The sequence below is a fragment of the Hemitrygon akajei genome, chromosome 12 (assembly GCF_048418815.1).
Source record: "Hemitrygon akajei chromosome 12, sHemAka1.3, whole genome shotgun sequence".
Taxonomy (NCBI): Eukaryota; Metazoa; Chordata; class Chondrichthyes; order Myliobatiformes; family Dasyatidae; genus Hemitrygon; species Hemitrygon akajei.
Window position 1 is genome coordinate 90,937,672 of NC_133135.1, and position 18,979 is coordinate 90,956,650.

The window sequence follows — 18,979 nt, forward strand, 5'->3', positions numbered from 1 at the left end:
TAATGCATTTTGGTAAAAGGAACAATAGTATGGACTATTATCTAAATGGGGATAAGGTTCAAACTTCAGAGGTGCAGAGGGACTTGGGAGTCCTTGAGCAAGACACCCGGAAGGTTAATTTACAGGTTGAGTCTGTGGTAAAGAAGGCAAATGCAATGCTGACATTAATTTCAAAGGGAATAGAATATAAAATGAAGGAGATAACGCTGAGCCTTTATAAGACACTAGTTAGGCTGCAGTTGGAGTATTATCAACAGTTTTGGGCCCCTTATCTCAGATAGGATGTGTTGTCATTAGGGAGAGTCCAGAGCAGGTTCTTGAGGATGATTCTGGGAATGAAAGGGTTTACAAATGAGGAATGTTTGGCAGCTTTGGGCCTCACTGGAATTTAGAAGAATGTGAGAGGATCTCATTGAAACCTATCGATTGTTGAAAGGATTAGATAAGGTGGATGTGGAAAGGATGTTTTCCATAGTAAGGATATCCAGAACTAGAGCGCACAACCTCAAAATTGAGGGGCGACCTTTTAGAATGGAGGCAAGGAGGAATTTTTTAAGCCAGAGAGTTCTGAATCTGTGGAATACTCTCTCACAAACTGCAATGAAGGCCATGACTGTGGGTATATTTAAGGTGAAAGTTGATTGTTTCCTGATTGGTCAGGGCATCAAAGATATGACGATAAGGCGGGTGTATGGGGTTGAGTGGAATCTGGGATCAGCCATGATGGAATGTCGGAGCAGGCTCAATGAGCTGAATGGCCTAATTCCACTCCTCTTAAGGGGTGCCAGAACTGACAGTTATTTCTATTTCATGTTTTCAAATATGTCAAACAACTCAGCTAATTTCCAATTGACATTTTTTTTTTTAAAAGGATCTAAATCAGCTTAAGTTTTTGAAAGCACTCAGAATTACCTGTCTAAATAACAAATTGAATTTAGAGCACCCAAATCATATTATACAAAATGTCTAATTTATTTCTTAGTGCGATTCATGGAGCAAAATAATCATTACAACAAACAAAAATCAAGGACAAACAGATGGTGTAGGACATTGATGCTGATGCATGCAAATTCTGATCTTTTACCAGATCAATTCCTATTTCAGTCTACAATCATAGAGGCTTTGAACATAAAAGAGAGTCAATTGTACATTATGCCTGAGTTAGCAATGTTAAGATTGCAGAAATGCATCAGTGTTACACTTTAAAAGCAAAAAAAAAAGTATTTATTCCATATCCCAATTTCAGGTGTCCAGAGAGTAATCATCAAAGAATTTCTGGTTTGTTGCAGATTTGGAAGCAAGTTATTTGCTCCACTCTTAATCAGATTAGTACTCAGTTTTGGAAATCATGGTTTTAAAAATTCTTGCTTCTTAGAAGAAATTAGCCAGATTAAAAGTATTGCTAACAGCATCTGATAGTCTTCACTTAAGAACATAAGAAATAGGAGCAGGAGTAGGCTATCTGGTCTGTCAAGCCTGCTCCACCATTCAATAAGATCATGGCTGATCTGGCAATGGACTCATCTATACCTACCTGCCTTTTCCACACAACCTTTAATTCTTAATAACACTTCATTTGCATTTAAGGCCAGGCAATGCAAGATTACAAGTGAATTGGAAAAAGAGCAAGCTATTCTCAAGCTTGCCTAAACAGTCAACGTGATCATGGATAATCAACACAAGGCCTCAACCTCTCCTTTGTGCCAATTCCCCATTGTCCTGAATTCCCTGATACAGGTTGAGTATCCCTTATTCAAAATTCCAAAATCTGAAAACCTCTGAAATGTGAATTTTTTTTGAGCACTGACATGATGTCACAAATGGAAAATTCCACAAGGGGCTAGGAAGATTCCCAGGTCTCTGTGCATAATAGACAGGTCTGTGAACTGACCTCACATATATAATGACCAGAAATGAACGAAAAATAGAAAAACACTGTATAAAACAAAAAATAAAGATCTGAATCATATATTGAAAGAATGAATTCACCAGTGTCAGAGTGAATATGTATTGCTTAATGGTATGGTGATCATGAAATAAGTAAAGATCTATCACAATGAACTGAAAATTGAAGGTAATTTGTGAATATTCAGCAGATTAGCTGCAGAAATTTAAGAAAAGGCACAGCATCAAATGTTGAAAGATTTAAAAAATATTAGAGATAAACCATCTGCTGATCATGAAGTAGCAGAGAAATTCATCAATGAGTTTATGAAGGTCGTCCCTGATGAAAATCTAACAACAGAACAAGTCTACAATGCTGATTGTTCTATATCTCATATAAAACCTAAAAAATGTAAAATGCAAATACAGTACACTGTAACTTTTCAATCAGAACATCGTAGTTGGAGACTGAAAGCATGCCGTTGTTTGTTATTGTTCAACAGCTGATTCAGATACTCTCCCGATGCTGCTGAGCTGCTTTTGTTACCTTGCACACATCATGTTTTCATTATATTAATGGTAAATTCAGAGTCGGAAATGAGTAGAATCCCAAACTACCTTATTACATATTCCAAAGTCTGAAACACTTCCAGCTCCAAGCATTTCAGATAAGGCATACTTAATCTGTAGTTCAAAGAAATTATCTACCAACTCTTTAAATAGCCAGATTCATTGCCCTCTGTTTTAAAGTTTTAAAGGACCATCCTCTTATTCCTTTGTTCAAGATTCTCCCAGTGGTGAACACATCTTAACATCTACTTTGTCAAGCCCCCTTAGAAACTTGTACATTACCATAAGATTACCCTGTCATTCTTCTAAATACCAAAAAATACAGATCCAAATATTTTCAACTGCTTTTGATACGACATCCCTCTCATTCCAGGAGTCAGTCTTGTGAATCTCTTTTAGACTTCCTACAATACTATTATATCCTTAATGAGAAAGCAACTGGCCCAAATGGTGACACTGACCATGTCATTAGATCCTGGGTGGGGCATTTGTGGACATTTTTAACCAACCCCTGCTTCAAACATCCGACATAATCAAGAGCCCCCCTCCCAGCCACGTCAGACATCCTCCTCCTCGCCTGGTCCCATCGGGTAGAAGATATAAAAACCCAAGAGACCTTCAAGGACAGCTTCTATCCCTTGGTGAGAAGATGATTGAATAGTTCTCCAGTATGGTATGATGGACTCTTGACCTCACAATCTACTTTGTTATAAGCTTGCACCTTCATGTCTACTTGCATTACATTCTATAACTGTACTGCTATATTCTGCAAATTGTTGTTGTTTTACCTTGTACTACGTCAATATACCATTGTAATGAATTGATCTGTATGAATGGTACGCAAAATCAATTTTTCCAATGTACCTCAGTACAATGTGACAATAAAACCAACTTACTGTAAATTCCGGTGTATAAGCCGAGAATTTGGCCCTAAATTTTGGTTCTAAAATTAGGGGGTCGGCTTATACAAAGGGTGCCAACTTCGGAAAAACGAATACACGGAAGACACGTCGTATTTATTGGCTGTTTTTGAGTCAATTTTGTTCCACTGTCGTCACATGAATTCTTTGAATGATTTGTTTAAACTCACATCTAGTGATCTAATGGAGATCAAACCACTGGGGATGACTGCAATGTCCGTATTTTCAGCTTTCAATGCTGCTTTTGTCTCACCTGACAAGAGCGCTTTGAAGATGTCCCAGACAAGTAGCGACTTTTCTTTCCTGAAACCTTCGGGATGTCAACGCCACACCTCTTTTACCCACTTCAAGCAAATGGCTTCATCCATCGAGCAGCATTCTTGAACGTAAACAACAACACCCCATGGGAATTTTCTGAGCAATCTTTGTTTTTTGTCTCAACACAAGATCACATCTATTCATAAATCGAGTGCACCAACTTCGCGTAGGTTTGAAATTTTCGCTGACCTCACGGTGTTTTTTGGCCCATTTCAACGCTTGAACTCGAATCATTTCTCTGGTAACAACGTATCCGGACAATCGCTGGTGATTCACCCACTCTAAAACTTTTTCTTCCAGTTCTGGCCACTGGCATGTTTTCCCGCGGTTTGCACATTTCGTCTTTGGCATTTCCCTCAGCGTGTCCTCTGCCTTTCTCCACTCTCTCACTTGTTTCTTGTTTACACTAAACTTCTTAGCAGCTGCAGAATTATTTGTTCCTTTAGCAAAATCAACAACCTTCAGCTTGAAGCCAGCATCATATCGCATTTGTTTTAATCTTTTGTACATGGCAGTCGCAAACTCAATACTGAGTAGACGTACTGATCCCACCACCCCATGTTATGTTTTAACGAGATTACGATGGGCGCTAAATGGTTTTGCAGGGGTTACAATTCTGAGGATTCTTTACCATTGGAGACCTAATCCAAAATTTCCCTCCCTGAATTATTTATTAAGAATTTGCTTATAACGCTTTACAATTTGTAGGCCTGTTTTTTTAGCAGGTACTGGTTCACAAAATTTCCCAGTTCCGGATCCAGCAAAGCTGAGTACCGGCATGAGAGATCTTGTGATCTTTTCTGGTTAAATCAAAAACCTCTACAAAGGCTTACACAAAGGTAACATGAAAATGTCACTTCCTTAACCTTGAAAATGGGGGGTCGTCTTATACTCCAGAATATACAGTATTATATAGGAGGCCAAAAATATGTGCACAATACTTCAAATGTGGCCTCGACAATACCCTGAAAGTTGTAAGTAAATTTCCCTATTTCACAGCTTCAGTCCCTGAAATGAAGGGCCAATATGCCATTTGCGAACTATTTGTAATTCATATCCATTACCATCCAGATCCTTTTGTATTGCATTGATGTCAATTTTTTCTCCATTTGGATCACAGTTCGCTGTTTGATTTCTTTTCCTGAAGTGCATAACCTCAATTTCCCCATTTTGAACTATATTTGCCAATTTTTCATTAACTCTCTCAATTATCTGCAGTAAACTCTCATTTACTTGGTATTTATGCATCTGGAATAAAACTCTTAATGTATAAACTTACAAAAATTTCCAAAGATATTAAGTAATTTCATGAAACTTTTCTATGTAAAAAATATACAGATGCAAGAAAAAATTTATGAATCCTTTGCAATTACCTGGTTTTCTGCATTAATTATTCATAAAATGTGGTCTGACCTTCATCTAAGTCACAATAATCGGCAAACACAATCTGACTAAACTAATAACACACAAACAATTGTATTTTTCATGTCTTTATTGAATAAATTGTATAATCATTCACAGTCCAGGCTGGAAAGTACATAAACCCTTGTACTTAATATCTGGTAGAACCTCCTTTAGCAGCAATAACCTCCACCAAACACTTGCTGTAGCTGCTGATCAGACTTGCACAATGGCAAGGAGAAATTTTAAACCATTCCTCCATACAAAGCTATTTCAGTTCATCAGTATTTCTGGGATACCTTGCATGAACAGGCCACTTCAGGTCATGCCACAGCACCTCCATTGGGTTCAGGTCTGGACTCTGACTTGGCCATTACAAAATAAGAATATTCCTCTTCTTAAACCATTCTGTTGCTGATTTACTCTTGTGTTTCGGATCATTATCTTGTTGCATCATCAAACTTCTATTAATCTTCAGGTGACAATCAGCTAACCTGACATTCTCCTATCTTGATACAATTTTGAATTAATTGTTCCCTCAACGATTGCAAGCTGTGTAGGCCCTGAGGCAGCAAAGCAGCCCCAAACCATGATGCTCCTTCCACTATGCTTCACGGTTGGGATGAGGTTTTGGTGTTAATGTACAGTGTCCTTTTTCCTTCAAATATAGTGGTGTGTATTTTGGTTGAAAAGTTCAACTTTTGTCTCATCTGTCCACAGAACATTGTCTCAGAAGCATTGTGGAACATCCAGGTGGTCTTTTGCAAAACTTGAGATGTGTAGCAATGTATTTTTTTTGGAGAGCAGTGGTTTCCTCTGTTGTGTCCTTACATGAACACCATTCTTGTTCAGTGTTTTTCTTATACTGGACACATGAACACTTTAGCAAGTTCTGGAGATTCCTGCAAGTCTTTTGCTGTTACCCTTGGGTTCTTTTTCACCTCCTTCAGCATTGCATGTTGTGCTCTTGATGTGATCTTTGCAGGACATCGACTCCTAGGGAGAGCAGCAACAGTACAGAACTTCCTCCATTTGTAGACAATTTCTCTTACTATGGACTAATGAACACTCAGGTCTTTAGAAATGCTTTTGTAACTTTTTTTCAGCTTGATGCAGCTCTACAATTCTTCTAAGGTTCTCTGAAAGTTGTTTTGATCGAGACATAGTGCACATAAACAGATCTTTCTTGAGAAGAGCAGGCTCCGTCAGTAACCTAACTTTGTGTGTCTTTTTTTATATAGGCAGGGGACCTCTACAACCCACACCTCCAATTTCATCTCATTGATTGGAACACCTGGCTCCAAATTGCTTTTGTAAAAGGCATTACCCCAGCAGTGCACATACTTTTTTGAACCTACACTGTATAAATGGTGTTCTTGGTACTGACAAGAAGTAGTACAATTGTTCGTGTGTTTACTTTAGGCAGATAGTGTTTGTCTATTATTACAACTCAGACAAAGACCAGATCATATTTTATGAGTAATTAACACAAAAAACTAGGTAACTGCAAATGGGTCACAAACTTTTTCGTGCAACTGTAGGAAAGGGCATTTTTTGTTTATTTGTGTCCATACATAAGGAAAATGCTGTGGTTGATCATTTCACCAACACATAAGTATCTCTCTGCAACCCAAAACTACTTTACACACCAACAACTCCACTAAACTTTGTATCATTCATTAACTTTCTGTGTCTTCTACATACGCATCCAAATCCTTCATGCATTTTGTGAACTGCAAGGGCCCCAGCAGATATTGTGAGACACCAGTAGTTAATGGCATCCAATTGTAAAGATAAAATCTTCTACCTTCACCCTCTGTATTCTTTTGCCAAGCAAGTTTTGGATCTAGTTTATTACCTTGCCCTGCATTCCACCAGTTCTAATATCTCATGTAGGACCCAGTCAAAGGCCTTACTAAAATACATATATAAATTACATCGACTTCTCTGCCCTTACCAATGATAATGAAGAAATGGTTACAGGAGGCAGAGGAGTGGCTTCGGGGTCACTTCAAATCAATGGACTGGGCCATGTTCATGGACTCAGAGGATCTGAATGAATAACCATGGTAGTCACAGACTTCATGAAGTCAGTCATGGACCAGTATGTCCCTCAAAATCATTTAGCACCTTCCCCAACCACAAGCCCTCAATAAACCAAGAGATCCTCAATCTGCTGAGGGTCAGATCAGGATCAATGACATTCGTGTATTGGAACCAAGTAACAAGAGATTTGGGGACAACCTCCAGAAAGCCATCTCACATGCGAAATGGCAACTCTGAACCAAACATGAATCGCAGAAGGATGTTCGACAGCTGTGGCAGGGCTTGAATGCTATCACTTCCTACAAAGTACAGGTGTCCCGTTTTTCGGATGTTCACTTTATGACACCTCGCTGTTACGAAAGACCTACATTAGTTACCTGTTTTTGCTAACAGAAGGTGTTTTCACTGTTACGAAAAAAAGGCAGCCAAGCTCCTCCCCTGGAACTGCATTCCAGCTGGCATTGCTTAAACACGTGCCTCTGAGCATCTGTGCTTTATGTCGATTTATTTTGTGCATCCGTTAGCAAGATGAGTTCGAAAGTATCGGAAAAGCCTAAAAGAGTGTGTATGGGTGTTATACAGCGTAAAACTAGACATAATTAAACGTTTCAATTGTGGTGAACAAAGTAAGGAAAAAGTGAGTTTGGCTAAGGAGACTGGGTTTGTGGAAGTTGATGAAGATGATGTTGAAGAGGTTTTGGCATCCCATGACCAAGAACTGACAGATGAAGAGCTGATGAAGAGGAAAGGATAACAATTGAAACCGAACGCAGTAGCGAACGGCCCGAAAGTGAAGTCATCCAGGAACTAACTGAACGTGAAGCAATTGCGTGAGATTTTCGCAATGCTGATTGACAACACTGCAATGATTGCAGAAAAGTATGACTTTAATTTTGAAAGGGCATGTAGGTTTAGGGCATATTTGCAGGATGGTTTGAGTGCTTACAAAGAACTGTATGATAGAAAAATGCGCGAGGCTAAACAGTCAAGCATACTGTCGTTTTTCAAGCCTTCCACATCAGCTACAGCAGATGACAAACCTTGACCTTTGAGGCAGGCAGACATAGAAGAAGGTGACCTGCCTGCGCAGATGGAAAGAGACGATGATGAGATAACACCCCAGTCTCCCACCACCCCAACCTCCGACGACTCAGCCTAACACACCATCATCAGTGTGCTTGCTGTCTTTCTGATTCCAGTAAGTGAAACTACACTGTACATACATTATTTCTACTTTATATAACCTGTGTATTTTTATGTGTTATTTGGTATGATTTGGCAGCTTCATAGCTTAAAGGTTACTGGAAAGAGTGTTTCTGCCGAGAGCGCTTGCGTGAGATTTTCGCTATGGTGGACAGTGCTGCAATGATTTCAGAAAAGTATTCCTACTTTATATAGGCTGTGTATTTAACAGATCATTCCTGCTTTTACTATATATTACTATTATTTTAGGTTTTATGTGTTAGTTGGCATGATTTGGTAGGTTATTTTTTGGGTCTGCGAACGCTCAGAAATTTTCCCCATATAAATAAATGGTAATTGCTTCTTCACTTTACGACATTCCGGCTTACGAACCGTTTCATAGGAACACTCTACCTTCGAATGGGGGGGGGGGGGGGGGGAACCTGTATAACCAAACTATATATGTGACAACAAGGTTATGCTCCCACATGTGCTCAATGCCTTTTATGCTTGCTTTAAATGACAAAACATGGGAGCACCTTCACAAACTCCCACAACCCCCAGTAACCCTGTGATTTCAGTCTCTGAAGCCAATGTGAAAGCATTCTTCAGGAGAGTGAACCGACAGTTAGCATCTGGCCTGGACAGGGCACTTACATCCATTGTGATGAAGTACTTTGATGGGTTAGTGATAAAACATATCCACTCCTGTCCAAGGAACAACTTGGATCTGCTCCAATTTGCCTACCATCACAAGTCAACAGCAGATGCCATTGCATTGGCTCTTCACTCAACCTTGGAAAATCTGGACAATAAAGCATACACCATGATGCTCTTTATTGACTACAGCTCTGCATTCAACACTATCATTCCATCAAAACTAATCAATAAGCTCCAATACCTAGGCCTCAATACCTCCTTGTGCAACTGGATTCTCAATTTCCTCACTTCAAATCATGTCAAGTTGAGTTTATCATCATTTAATTATATACATGTATACTGTCAAACGAGTCAGCTTTTTTCCAGATCAGGGTATAAAGCATAGCAGTACATATAACACACAATAATTAGAAAAGTAAGAAAGAAATCTATAAATGAATCATGCATAAATAAACAAAGTAAAGTGCATAAATTAAATATTGTAGGATACAGAACAGATTAACTGGTGACACTTAGAATGCGATATGGTTGGGAGTTCAGAAGCCTAATGGCCTAAGGGAAGAAACTGTTTCCTATCCTGGCTATTCTTATCTTTATGCATTGGAGTCTCCTGCCTGATGGTAGAAAATCAAAGAGGATACTAGATGGATGGGTGGGATCCCTAATAATACTAAGGGCATGTGCAGAACTCCTGATAAATGCCCCCAGTGGATGGTAGGGAGACACCTATGATCCTCTCAGCTGTTCTCACAGTCCTTTGTAGGAACTTCCAGTCCAGTGCCCTGATGCTCCCGTACCAAATGAAGATGCAGCTTGTCAGAATGCTCACAATGGTGCTCCTGTAGAATTCAGTTAAGATGGTGGGGAGGGGGTTGTGGAGAACCTCACTTGCCTCAATCTCCTTAGGAAATACAGGCACTGCTGTGCCTTCTTATTCAGGGAGGTAATATTGAGGTGAGGTCGTCCATGATATGAACACCCAGGAACTTGGTGCACATAACTCTCTCTATGGAGGAGCCAAGTATGTTCAGAGGAAGATGGTTCATCTGCACCTTCCTGAAGTCCACAATCATTTCCTCGGTCTTCTCCACCTTCACTAAGGTTGTTGCTCTCACACCAGCCGCTCCACTTCCTCTCTGTATTCTGAATCATTGTTGTTAACAAGGCCACCTACTATTCTGTCATCCACAAACTTGATGAGAGTTTGAGCATAGTCGTGCAAGTGTGAAGTTGTGAACAGGAATGGGCTGAGCACACAGCCCAGAGGAGCGCCAGTGCTCAGCATAATGGGACTAGAGACGTTGCTACCCACAGGCACTGACTGTCACCTTTCTGTTAAGTCGTCCAGGATCCAGTTACAGAGGGAGGTGTTGAGACCCAGCGAGGACAGACTCCCCACTATTTTCTGGAGTATGATGGTGTTATATGGCAAAATGAAGTCTATGAACAGCAGCTTAGCATATGAGGCTCTATTTTCCAGGTGGGACAGGACAAAGTGGAGGGCAGAGGCAATGGCATCGTCAGTGGATCAATTTGAGTGATAAACGAACTGGAAAGGGTCCAATGTAGCCAGGAGAAAGGCTTGAATATGCTCCACCACCAGCTCCTCAAAGCATTTCATAATGATAGATGTTAATGCCACTGGATGACAGTCATTTAGACAGTTTACTATCACCTTCTTTGGCACTGGAATGATAGTTCCCAATTTGAAAATCGAGGGAGACAATGGACCGTACCAAAGAGATGGTGAATATATCCATCCACATTTCAGTTAGCTGGGCTGGGTTTCTGCTCCCCTAGTGCCTTCCTTGCCTGCACTTTTCTCTGTGCATCAAACCGGGTGTAAAAGACATACAGCCTGTCAGGAAATGAGGCATCCTGGTCACTGATGCACAGGGTAAACTTGTAGTCTGTAATCCTCTGAATTCCCTGCCATATACACATCATGACTCCAGTATTGCAGAAGTGGTTGTATATTCTCTGAGCATGCTTCTGTTTCGCCTTCCTGATGGAGCAGGAAAGCACAGTTCTTGCTTCCCTGAGAGCTGTCACGTACCCCGATCTAAAGGCAGCATCAAGATCCCTCAGCCATGCATGGACCTCTGCAGTAAGCTATGGCTTCTATTTGCTCTCACCTGGATGTGTTTGTGATGGTAACATCCAGACCCCACCCAGTCAGTTCAGATTGGTAATAACTTCTCCTCCACAATCACCATCAGTCAGGTACACCACAAGGCTCTGTGCTTTGGTCTCCCTGCTCTACTCGCTTTATAGTTATGACTGTGAGGCTAAGCACAGCTCTAATGCCATATTTAAATTTGCTGCTAACACCACTGTCATTAGCCAAATCAAAGATCTTGATAAATCAGCATATCAGAGGGAAACTGAAAATCTGGCCAAGTGGTGCCACAACAACCACCTCTCAATGTCAGCAAATCCAAAGATCCGATTATTGACCACAGGAAGAGGAAATTGGAGGTCCATAAGCCAGTTCTTATCCAAGGATCATTGGTGAAGAGGGTCAGCAACTTTTAAGTTCCTCAGCATCGCCATTTTAGAGGATCTGTCCTGGGTCTAGCATGCAAGTGCCATTACAAAGAAGGCACAGCAGCACCTCTACTTTGTTGGAAGTTTGCAAAGTTTTAGCATGTCATCCAAAACTCTGGCGAACTTCTATAGATCGGTGTTGGAGAGTATATTGACTGTTTGCATCACAGCCTGGTATGGAAACACCAATGCCCTTGAACAGAAAATTACCACAAAAATTAGTGGATATGTCCCAGGTGATCACAGATAAAATCCTATCCACCATTGAGCATATCTATATGGAGCACTGTTGCAGAAAAGCAACATCCATCATCAAGGACCCTCACCATTCAGGCCAAGCTCTCTTCTCAACGCTACCATCAGGAAGGTGGTAAAGGAGCATCAAGACCCATACTACTAGGTTCACGAGCAATTATTGCTCCTCAAACATCAGGCTTTTGAATCTGAGGGGATAATTTCATTCAAATTTACTCATCCCAACACTAAACTGATTCCACAACATATGGGCTCACTTTGAAGGACTCTTCATCTCATGTACTCGATATTTATTGCTTATTTACTTATTATTACTTTGTTTGGGTTTTTTTTTCTTTTTGTATTTGCACAGTTTGTTGACTTTTGCACATTGGTTGTTTGTCCATCTCTGTTGTATGTGGCTCTTCATTGATTCCATTGTTTCTCTGCATCTACTGTGAATGCCTGCAAGAAAATGAATCTGAGGGTTGTATATGGTGACATATATGTACTTTGATAATAAATTTACTTTGAACTTTGAACATGCTTTGATGCCTCTTCAAAGAAATCAAACAAACTGGTCAGACAGTCATAATGGCAGTCTCTAATTAGTCCCTGCTTTTCCAAAACAGCATTAATCCTTTCCCTCAGCACCATCCCATCCAAAATGTTAGGCTAACAGGTCTATAGTTTCTAGGCTTTTGCCTATTGCCTTTCTTAAAAAGGGGCATCACACATTTGATATCCTCCAGTCATCTAGTTGCATCCACAAAAGATTTGAAAGTTTTAGCCAAAACCCTGGTAATCTCTTCATTTGCTTCCTATAATGCCCTGAAATAAATCTCATCTGGTCCTGGAGTGTTATCCACCTTTAAGCCCGCCAAGGCACCTAATACCTCCTCTTCATTTATGGAGACATGATTATAGATTATCTTGCAAACAACAGATGTTAAGCAAACATAGTCTGCCAACTATTTAAGGTTTTGAAACGGAACAATCCAAGATGTAAGAATTCAGATTTTCACCTGGATGCTATCTCACCTGGGGAAGCTGTGGTCGTCTCTCCTGAATACTGTATTTAACCCAAGCCATAACTGCATTAAAAACTTGTTCTTCACTACGCACATTCAGCTCATCACTGGAAATAATATCAATCAGCTGATTTGCCGGTAATAGCATGAACTCCTCACTCTCCATCACCTGAAAGTAAAGGGAAAAATATATTTTACAGAGCAATTAAACAACATACCACAGCATTTCATAACAAAACTCTCACTGGTCATCAAATACCTTTATTTTCAAGCTACTGGATGTCTGGAACAGTTTACAACCTGCTTTAAAATCCCATGTCGATAAACTCGAACTTAAACCTATTGTTTGTCAAAGGCATACGTATATAAGGTACAAATGCTATGAAAATGAGCTCCTGAATTTTAAAATTATCAGTTTATGATCATCTCCAGTCATGTTCTTCTCCAGTGTTTTCCATTTCCCCAAATCCTGTTGGGGCCAACTTCCTGCTTTTAATGCTGAAATATTTAGCAGGCCAGGCAACATTTATGGAATGTAAAACACAGTTAACTGCTTCTTTCTTCACAGTAGTTGCTAAACCTCCCGAGTATTTTTTAGCATTTTCTATTTATTTCAGTATTCATCTTCCAGATTCTTCCTTTGTCAACTGTATTCCCACTAAAATGTTAACTCAGCTTCTCGACACCTAATAAACACAAGAAATTCTGTAGATGCTGGGAATCTACAAACTACTGGAGGAGCTCAGCAGGTCAGGCAGCATCTATGAAAGGAGATAAAGACTTGACATTTTGGGCCGAGACCTTTAAATAGGACAGGGTCTCAGCCCGAAACGTTGATTCCTTATTCCTTTCAATAGATGTTACCTGACCTCCTGAGTTCCTACAGTATTTTTTGTGTGGTTCTCTTTGCATTTCATGTCAACCACTTGTTCATGAGCAACGCTCATCTCCACAGCCTATGACAGTCTACCTCTCTGATGTCAACACTTGACTTCAAGTGATCCATCGTCAACCTCCCTTTCCACTCCAAAGTTCATTAATTTTGTTACTGCCTCTTCAATGTATTTGATTTCATGCAGGATAAGTGAGAAATGCAACCAACGTCTCTAAAATGTTTTTCAAACTCCAATTTGAGGATGAAGGTTACACATTCATAAGCTTCAGATCAGTAACCTTACATCTTGTAAAACAGCCTCCAAGGAACATTGTCCTCAATTCTGCACAAACAGCCAACCTCCCCACCCCCCCCAGACATTACCACCCAATGAAATTTCTCAAGAGACTCCAATTCTTCACATAAAACTGCAGTAAATGCCAGAAAACTATTTGATTGTTAAGTAGTCACGATATGTTCCAATATTTTTAGAGTACTCTATAAATAATAGCTTTTTTTAAAAACTGAAAATCATAAATAAGCAAGAGTTTAGCTGACAAATAACGCTGGAAAATCATCAGCTGAACTCACCTGTTAGATTGTTTTCCCTCAGTGGCTTAGGTAGTAAACTTGCTGTTATGTAGCTTAAAATATAATTAAAAACAGGATTGAATCATAGAACCCAAGGGCAGTGATGGCCTGATTAGTCAAATAAACCTGTGATGTAACACTTGCTTCTATCATTATCCTTTAAAATATGTGAAAACTTCTTGCAAGTGCAACATACAATAGCCATTCATGTATGCATAAACACTGACTTTGACAGATTTAGCACATGGAACAAACCATATATTATTAAGTGGATGGACATGCAACCTGCTTCCAGGACATCATTAAGTCACTGTACATCACCACCAGGAGATGACCTAGCAAAACCTAAAATAGACAATAATTTGGGCACCAGCGCAACGCTATTAGAGCTCAGGGTATTCTGGAGTTCAGAGTTCAACTCTGGTGCCATTCTGTAAGGAGGCTCTGTACATCCTCCTTGTGAAATGTGTGGCTTTTCCCTGCTCCGGTTTCCTCTTATAGTCCAAAGATGTATCAGGTAGGTTATTGTAAATTGTCTTGTAATTAGGTTACGGTTAATCAGGTTTGCTGGGGGTTGCGGTGGTGGCGTGGCTTGAAGGGCTAGAAAATTTCGTATTCTCTCCTTCCCTGCTTTCTCTTTCTTGTAATCTTTTTTTTCCTTCTCTGGCCTCACCTCTTCTCACTTGTCTATTTTCTTCCCCTGGTGCTCCTCCTTCTTCCCTTCCTCCCATTGTCCACTCTCCTCTCCTAACAGATTCCTTTTTCTTCAGTCTTTTCCAACTATCACCTCCAGCTTTTACTTCATTCATCCCCCCCCCCACCCCAAAACCTAGCTACATCTGTCACTTTCCAGCTTGACTTCTTTCCTTGCACCTTTTTATTCTGTCATCTTCCCCCTTCTTTTCCATTGCTGATGAAAGGTCTCGGCCCGAAAAGTCAACTGAATATTAATTTCTATAGATGCTGCCTGACCTGCTGAGTTCCTCCAGCAACTTAGGTGTGTGGCTCTGGAGTTCCAGCATCTGCAGAATCTCATGCATTTAAAATTAGAGGACATTGGTTTGAGGTGAGAGAGGAAAGATTTAAAGGCAATTTCAGAGGCAAGTTTTTCCACACATAAGGTGGCGGTTTTATGGAATGAACTGCAAGAAGCAGTTGTAGAAGCACTTAAGTGGCCTTTGGACAGGTACTGTATAGAAAAGGAGAAGGGTATGAGCCTAATGTGGGAGAAGGGATTAGCGTAGAAAGGCATCACAGTTGGCATGGATGTGTTAGGTTCGTTTCTGTGACACATAGTTCTATATCTTCTATGACTACAGATCTTTGCCTACTCAGTTAACTTACTGAAATCCCTTTATTGCCACCTAATATCCTCTTCACAGCTATATTCCAATTTGGCAACCTTATCATTAGTTCCTACATTCAAATCAATGACATAAATTACACAACTCTCATCACATCCTGCCAAGAAGAGAAAAAATTAAATCTATTTTTTTTCTGCTGAACTAGTCAGTCCTCTCTCCATATTACCCTCTACACAAACAGCTTTTATTTCCTTTAATAACCTTTGATGTAGCACCTTACTAAATGACTTCTGGAAATCCAAGATTATTTCTTCAAAGAATTCCAACAAATGGTTAAACATGATTAAGCGATATGGACATTACCTGATTACCTGGATGTTCTTCCTTAAGTGTCCTGCTATAATGTCTTTAATAAAAACTTTAACATTTTCCCTATATAATTAAGTGAACTGGCCTGCAGTTTCCAGCTTTCCCCACACTGAAGTGGAGTTACATTTGCTGTTTAATGGAACGTTCGCTGAACCAGACAAATTTTGAAAATTAATTATGACTTACTGGCTGTTTTCTTTATTCCCCAAGATGAAGTCCATCAGGGAGTCCAAAGCAGAGGTTGATAGTTTCTTGATTAGTAAGGGTTTCAAAGGTTACAGGGAGAAGGCAGGGACTAGGGGTTGAGAGGAATAATAAATCAGCTATGATGGAATGGTGGAGCAGACTCAATAAGCCAAATGGCTTAATTATGCTCCCATGTCTTATGGGTCCAGAGGTATCTCAGGCAGCTCCAACAAATTAGAAACATTGAAAACCTACAGCACAATACAATGCTGTGCCAAACATGTACTTACTTTAGACCAACACACACAAAATGCTGGTGGAACACAGCAGGCCAGGCAGCATCTATAAGGAGAAGCGCAGTCGACGTTTTGGGCCAAGACCTTTCGTCAGGACTTACTTTACTTACTTTAGAAATTATCTTGGGTTACCCATAGCTCTCTATTTTTCTAAGCTCCCTGTACCTATCCAGGAGTCTTTTAAAAGACTCTAGTGTATCAGCCTCCACCACTGTCGCCGGCAGCCCATTCCAAACACTCACCACTCTCTGTGTAAAAAACCCCTGACATCTCCTCTGTACCTACTTTCAAGCACCTTTAAACTGTGTCCTCTCATGTTAGCTATTTCAGCCCTGGGAAAAAGCCTGTGATTATCCACACGATCAATGCCTCTCATCATCTTATACACCTCTGTCAGGTCACCTCTCATCCTCTGTTGCTCCAAGGAGAAAATGCCAAGTTCACTCAACCTATTCTCATAAGGCATGCTCGCCAATCCAGGCAACATCCTTCTAAATCTCCTCTACATCCTAGTAAATCTTCTCTGCACCCTTTCTATAGATTCCACATTGTGGTCACTATACACAGTGAGGTGACCAGAAATGAGCACAGTACTCCGTGGGGTGTAACCAGGGTCCTATATAGCTGTAACATTACCTCTCAGCTCTTGAACTCAATCCCATGGTTGATGAAGACCAATGCACCATATGCCTTCTTAACCACCCAGTCAATCTGCGCAGCAGCTTTGAGTGTCCTATGGACTCAGACCCCAAGATCCCTCTGATCCTCCACACTGCCAAGAGTCTTATCATTAATACTATAATCTGCCATCATATTTGACCTATCAAAATGAACCACCTCACACTTATCTGGGATGAACTCCATCTGCCATTTCTCACCCCAATTTTGCATCTTAATAATGTCCCACTGTAACCTGACAGCCCTCCACACTATCTTCAACACCCCTAACCTTTGTGTCATCAGCAAATTTACTAACCTATCCCTCCACCTCCTCATCCAGATCATTTATAAAAATCACAAAGAGAAGGGGTCCCAGAACAGATCCCGGAGGACACCTCTGGTCACCGACTTCCATGCAGAATATGACCCCTTTACAACCACTCTTTGCCTTCTGTGAGCAAGCCAATTCTGGATCCACAAAGCAAGGTCCCTTTGGATCCCATGCCTCCTTACTTTCTCAATAAGCCTTGCATGGGGTACCCTATCAAATGCCTTGCTGAAATCCATATACACTACATCTACTGCTTTTCCTTCATCAATGTGTCTAGTCACACCCTCAAAAAATTCAATCAGGCTCATAAGGTACGACCTGCCTTTGACAAAGCCATGCTATTCCTAATCATATTATGCCTCTCCAAATGTTCATAAATCTGGCAATAAGCATGAAATCAACAGCTTCCAAAAAAAGCAAGCATCAGTACTTTCAAATACAGCAAGAACCTGCACGTTACCCAGACCAACTCATTACCAAAGGCATCATTTTAAGATCTTATGAAATGTGAGTTCCACATATCAACAGTGGTAAAAACATTTACCTTTAATGAAAATATACCACAGGCCTCAAAATATCGAAACATTAGGACTGAGCCAACTCCAGACTGAAAGCTGACCTTTTCAAAAAGAGTCATCTGCAAGCAGCTACTCATTTCTCCACATAACCCCACCTATCTTTATTTGCAACACATGTACTCAAATCAGAAGGTTAAATGCTAGAAATGAGCAGCAGCCTATCTTCAACACAAGAAAATCTGCAGATGCTGGAAATCCAATGCAACACACACAAAATGCTGGAGGAACTCAGCAGGCCAGGCAGCATCTATGGAAAAGAGAAAACAGCCAATGTTTTGGGCCGAGACCCTTCATCAGGACTGCAAAGCAAGGGGAGAAGTCAGAGTGAAAAGGGTGGGTCAAGGAGGGAAGGAAAAAAGTACAAGGTGACAGGTGAAACCAGGAGAGGGGGAGGGGGTGAAGTAAATAGCTATTAAGTTGACTGGTGAAAGACAAAGGGGAATCTAATAGAAGAGGGGGAGAAAACCATGGAAGAAAGGGAATGTGGAGGAGCACCACAGAGGGAGGTGATGGGCAGGTAAGTAGATAAGGTGAGAGAGGGTAACAGGAATGGGGAATGTGAAGGGGGAGGCTCCCCTTCACCATTTCCCATTCCTGTTTCCCTCTCTAACCTGGGGGAGACTGCAATTAACGGAAATTCGAGAAGTCAATGTTCATGCCATTAGGTTGGAGGCTATCCAGATGGAATATAAGGTGTTGCTCCTCCAACCCGAGTATAGCATCATCGTGGCAGTAGAGGAGGCCCTGGACTGACATGTTGGAGTGGAAATGGGAAGTAGAATTGAAATGGTAAATGGGTGGCCGGCCATCAGGAGATCCCGCTCTTTGTAGTCTCTGTCCTCTCCTATCAGATTCCCCCTTCTTCAGTTCTTTATCAACTTCCCAGCATGACTAGCTTATGTAAAGAGACAAGAGGATAGTAATTCTTTTCAAGTGAGATACTCGTTTTAAATCAGACGTTATGCAACATTTGTAGCTTACGGCAAAGGAATGTGTT

At 40.6% G+C, this 18,979-nt stretch overlaps 1 protein-coding gene across 2 annotated transcripts in view; it reads right to left on the bottom strand.

Moving 5' to 3' along the window:
- klhl20 (kelch-like family member 20) overlaps positions 1-18,979 on the bottom strand; it is an 85,227-nt gene that overhangs the window by 49,763 nt on the left and 16,485 nt on the right. For both annotated transcript variants that reach the window (XM_073063670.1, XM_073063669.1), the window contains exon 3: positions 12,804-12,962. In XM_073063670.1, the coding sequence (XP_072919771.1) occupies positions 12,804-12,962 (159 nt within the window). The remainder of the gene's footprint in view (positions 1-12,803; positions 12,963-18,979) is intronic.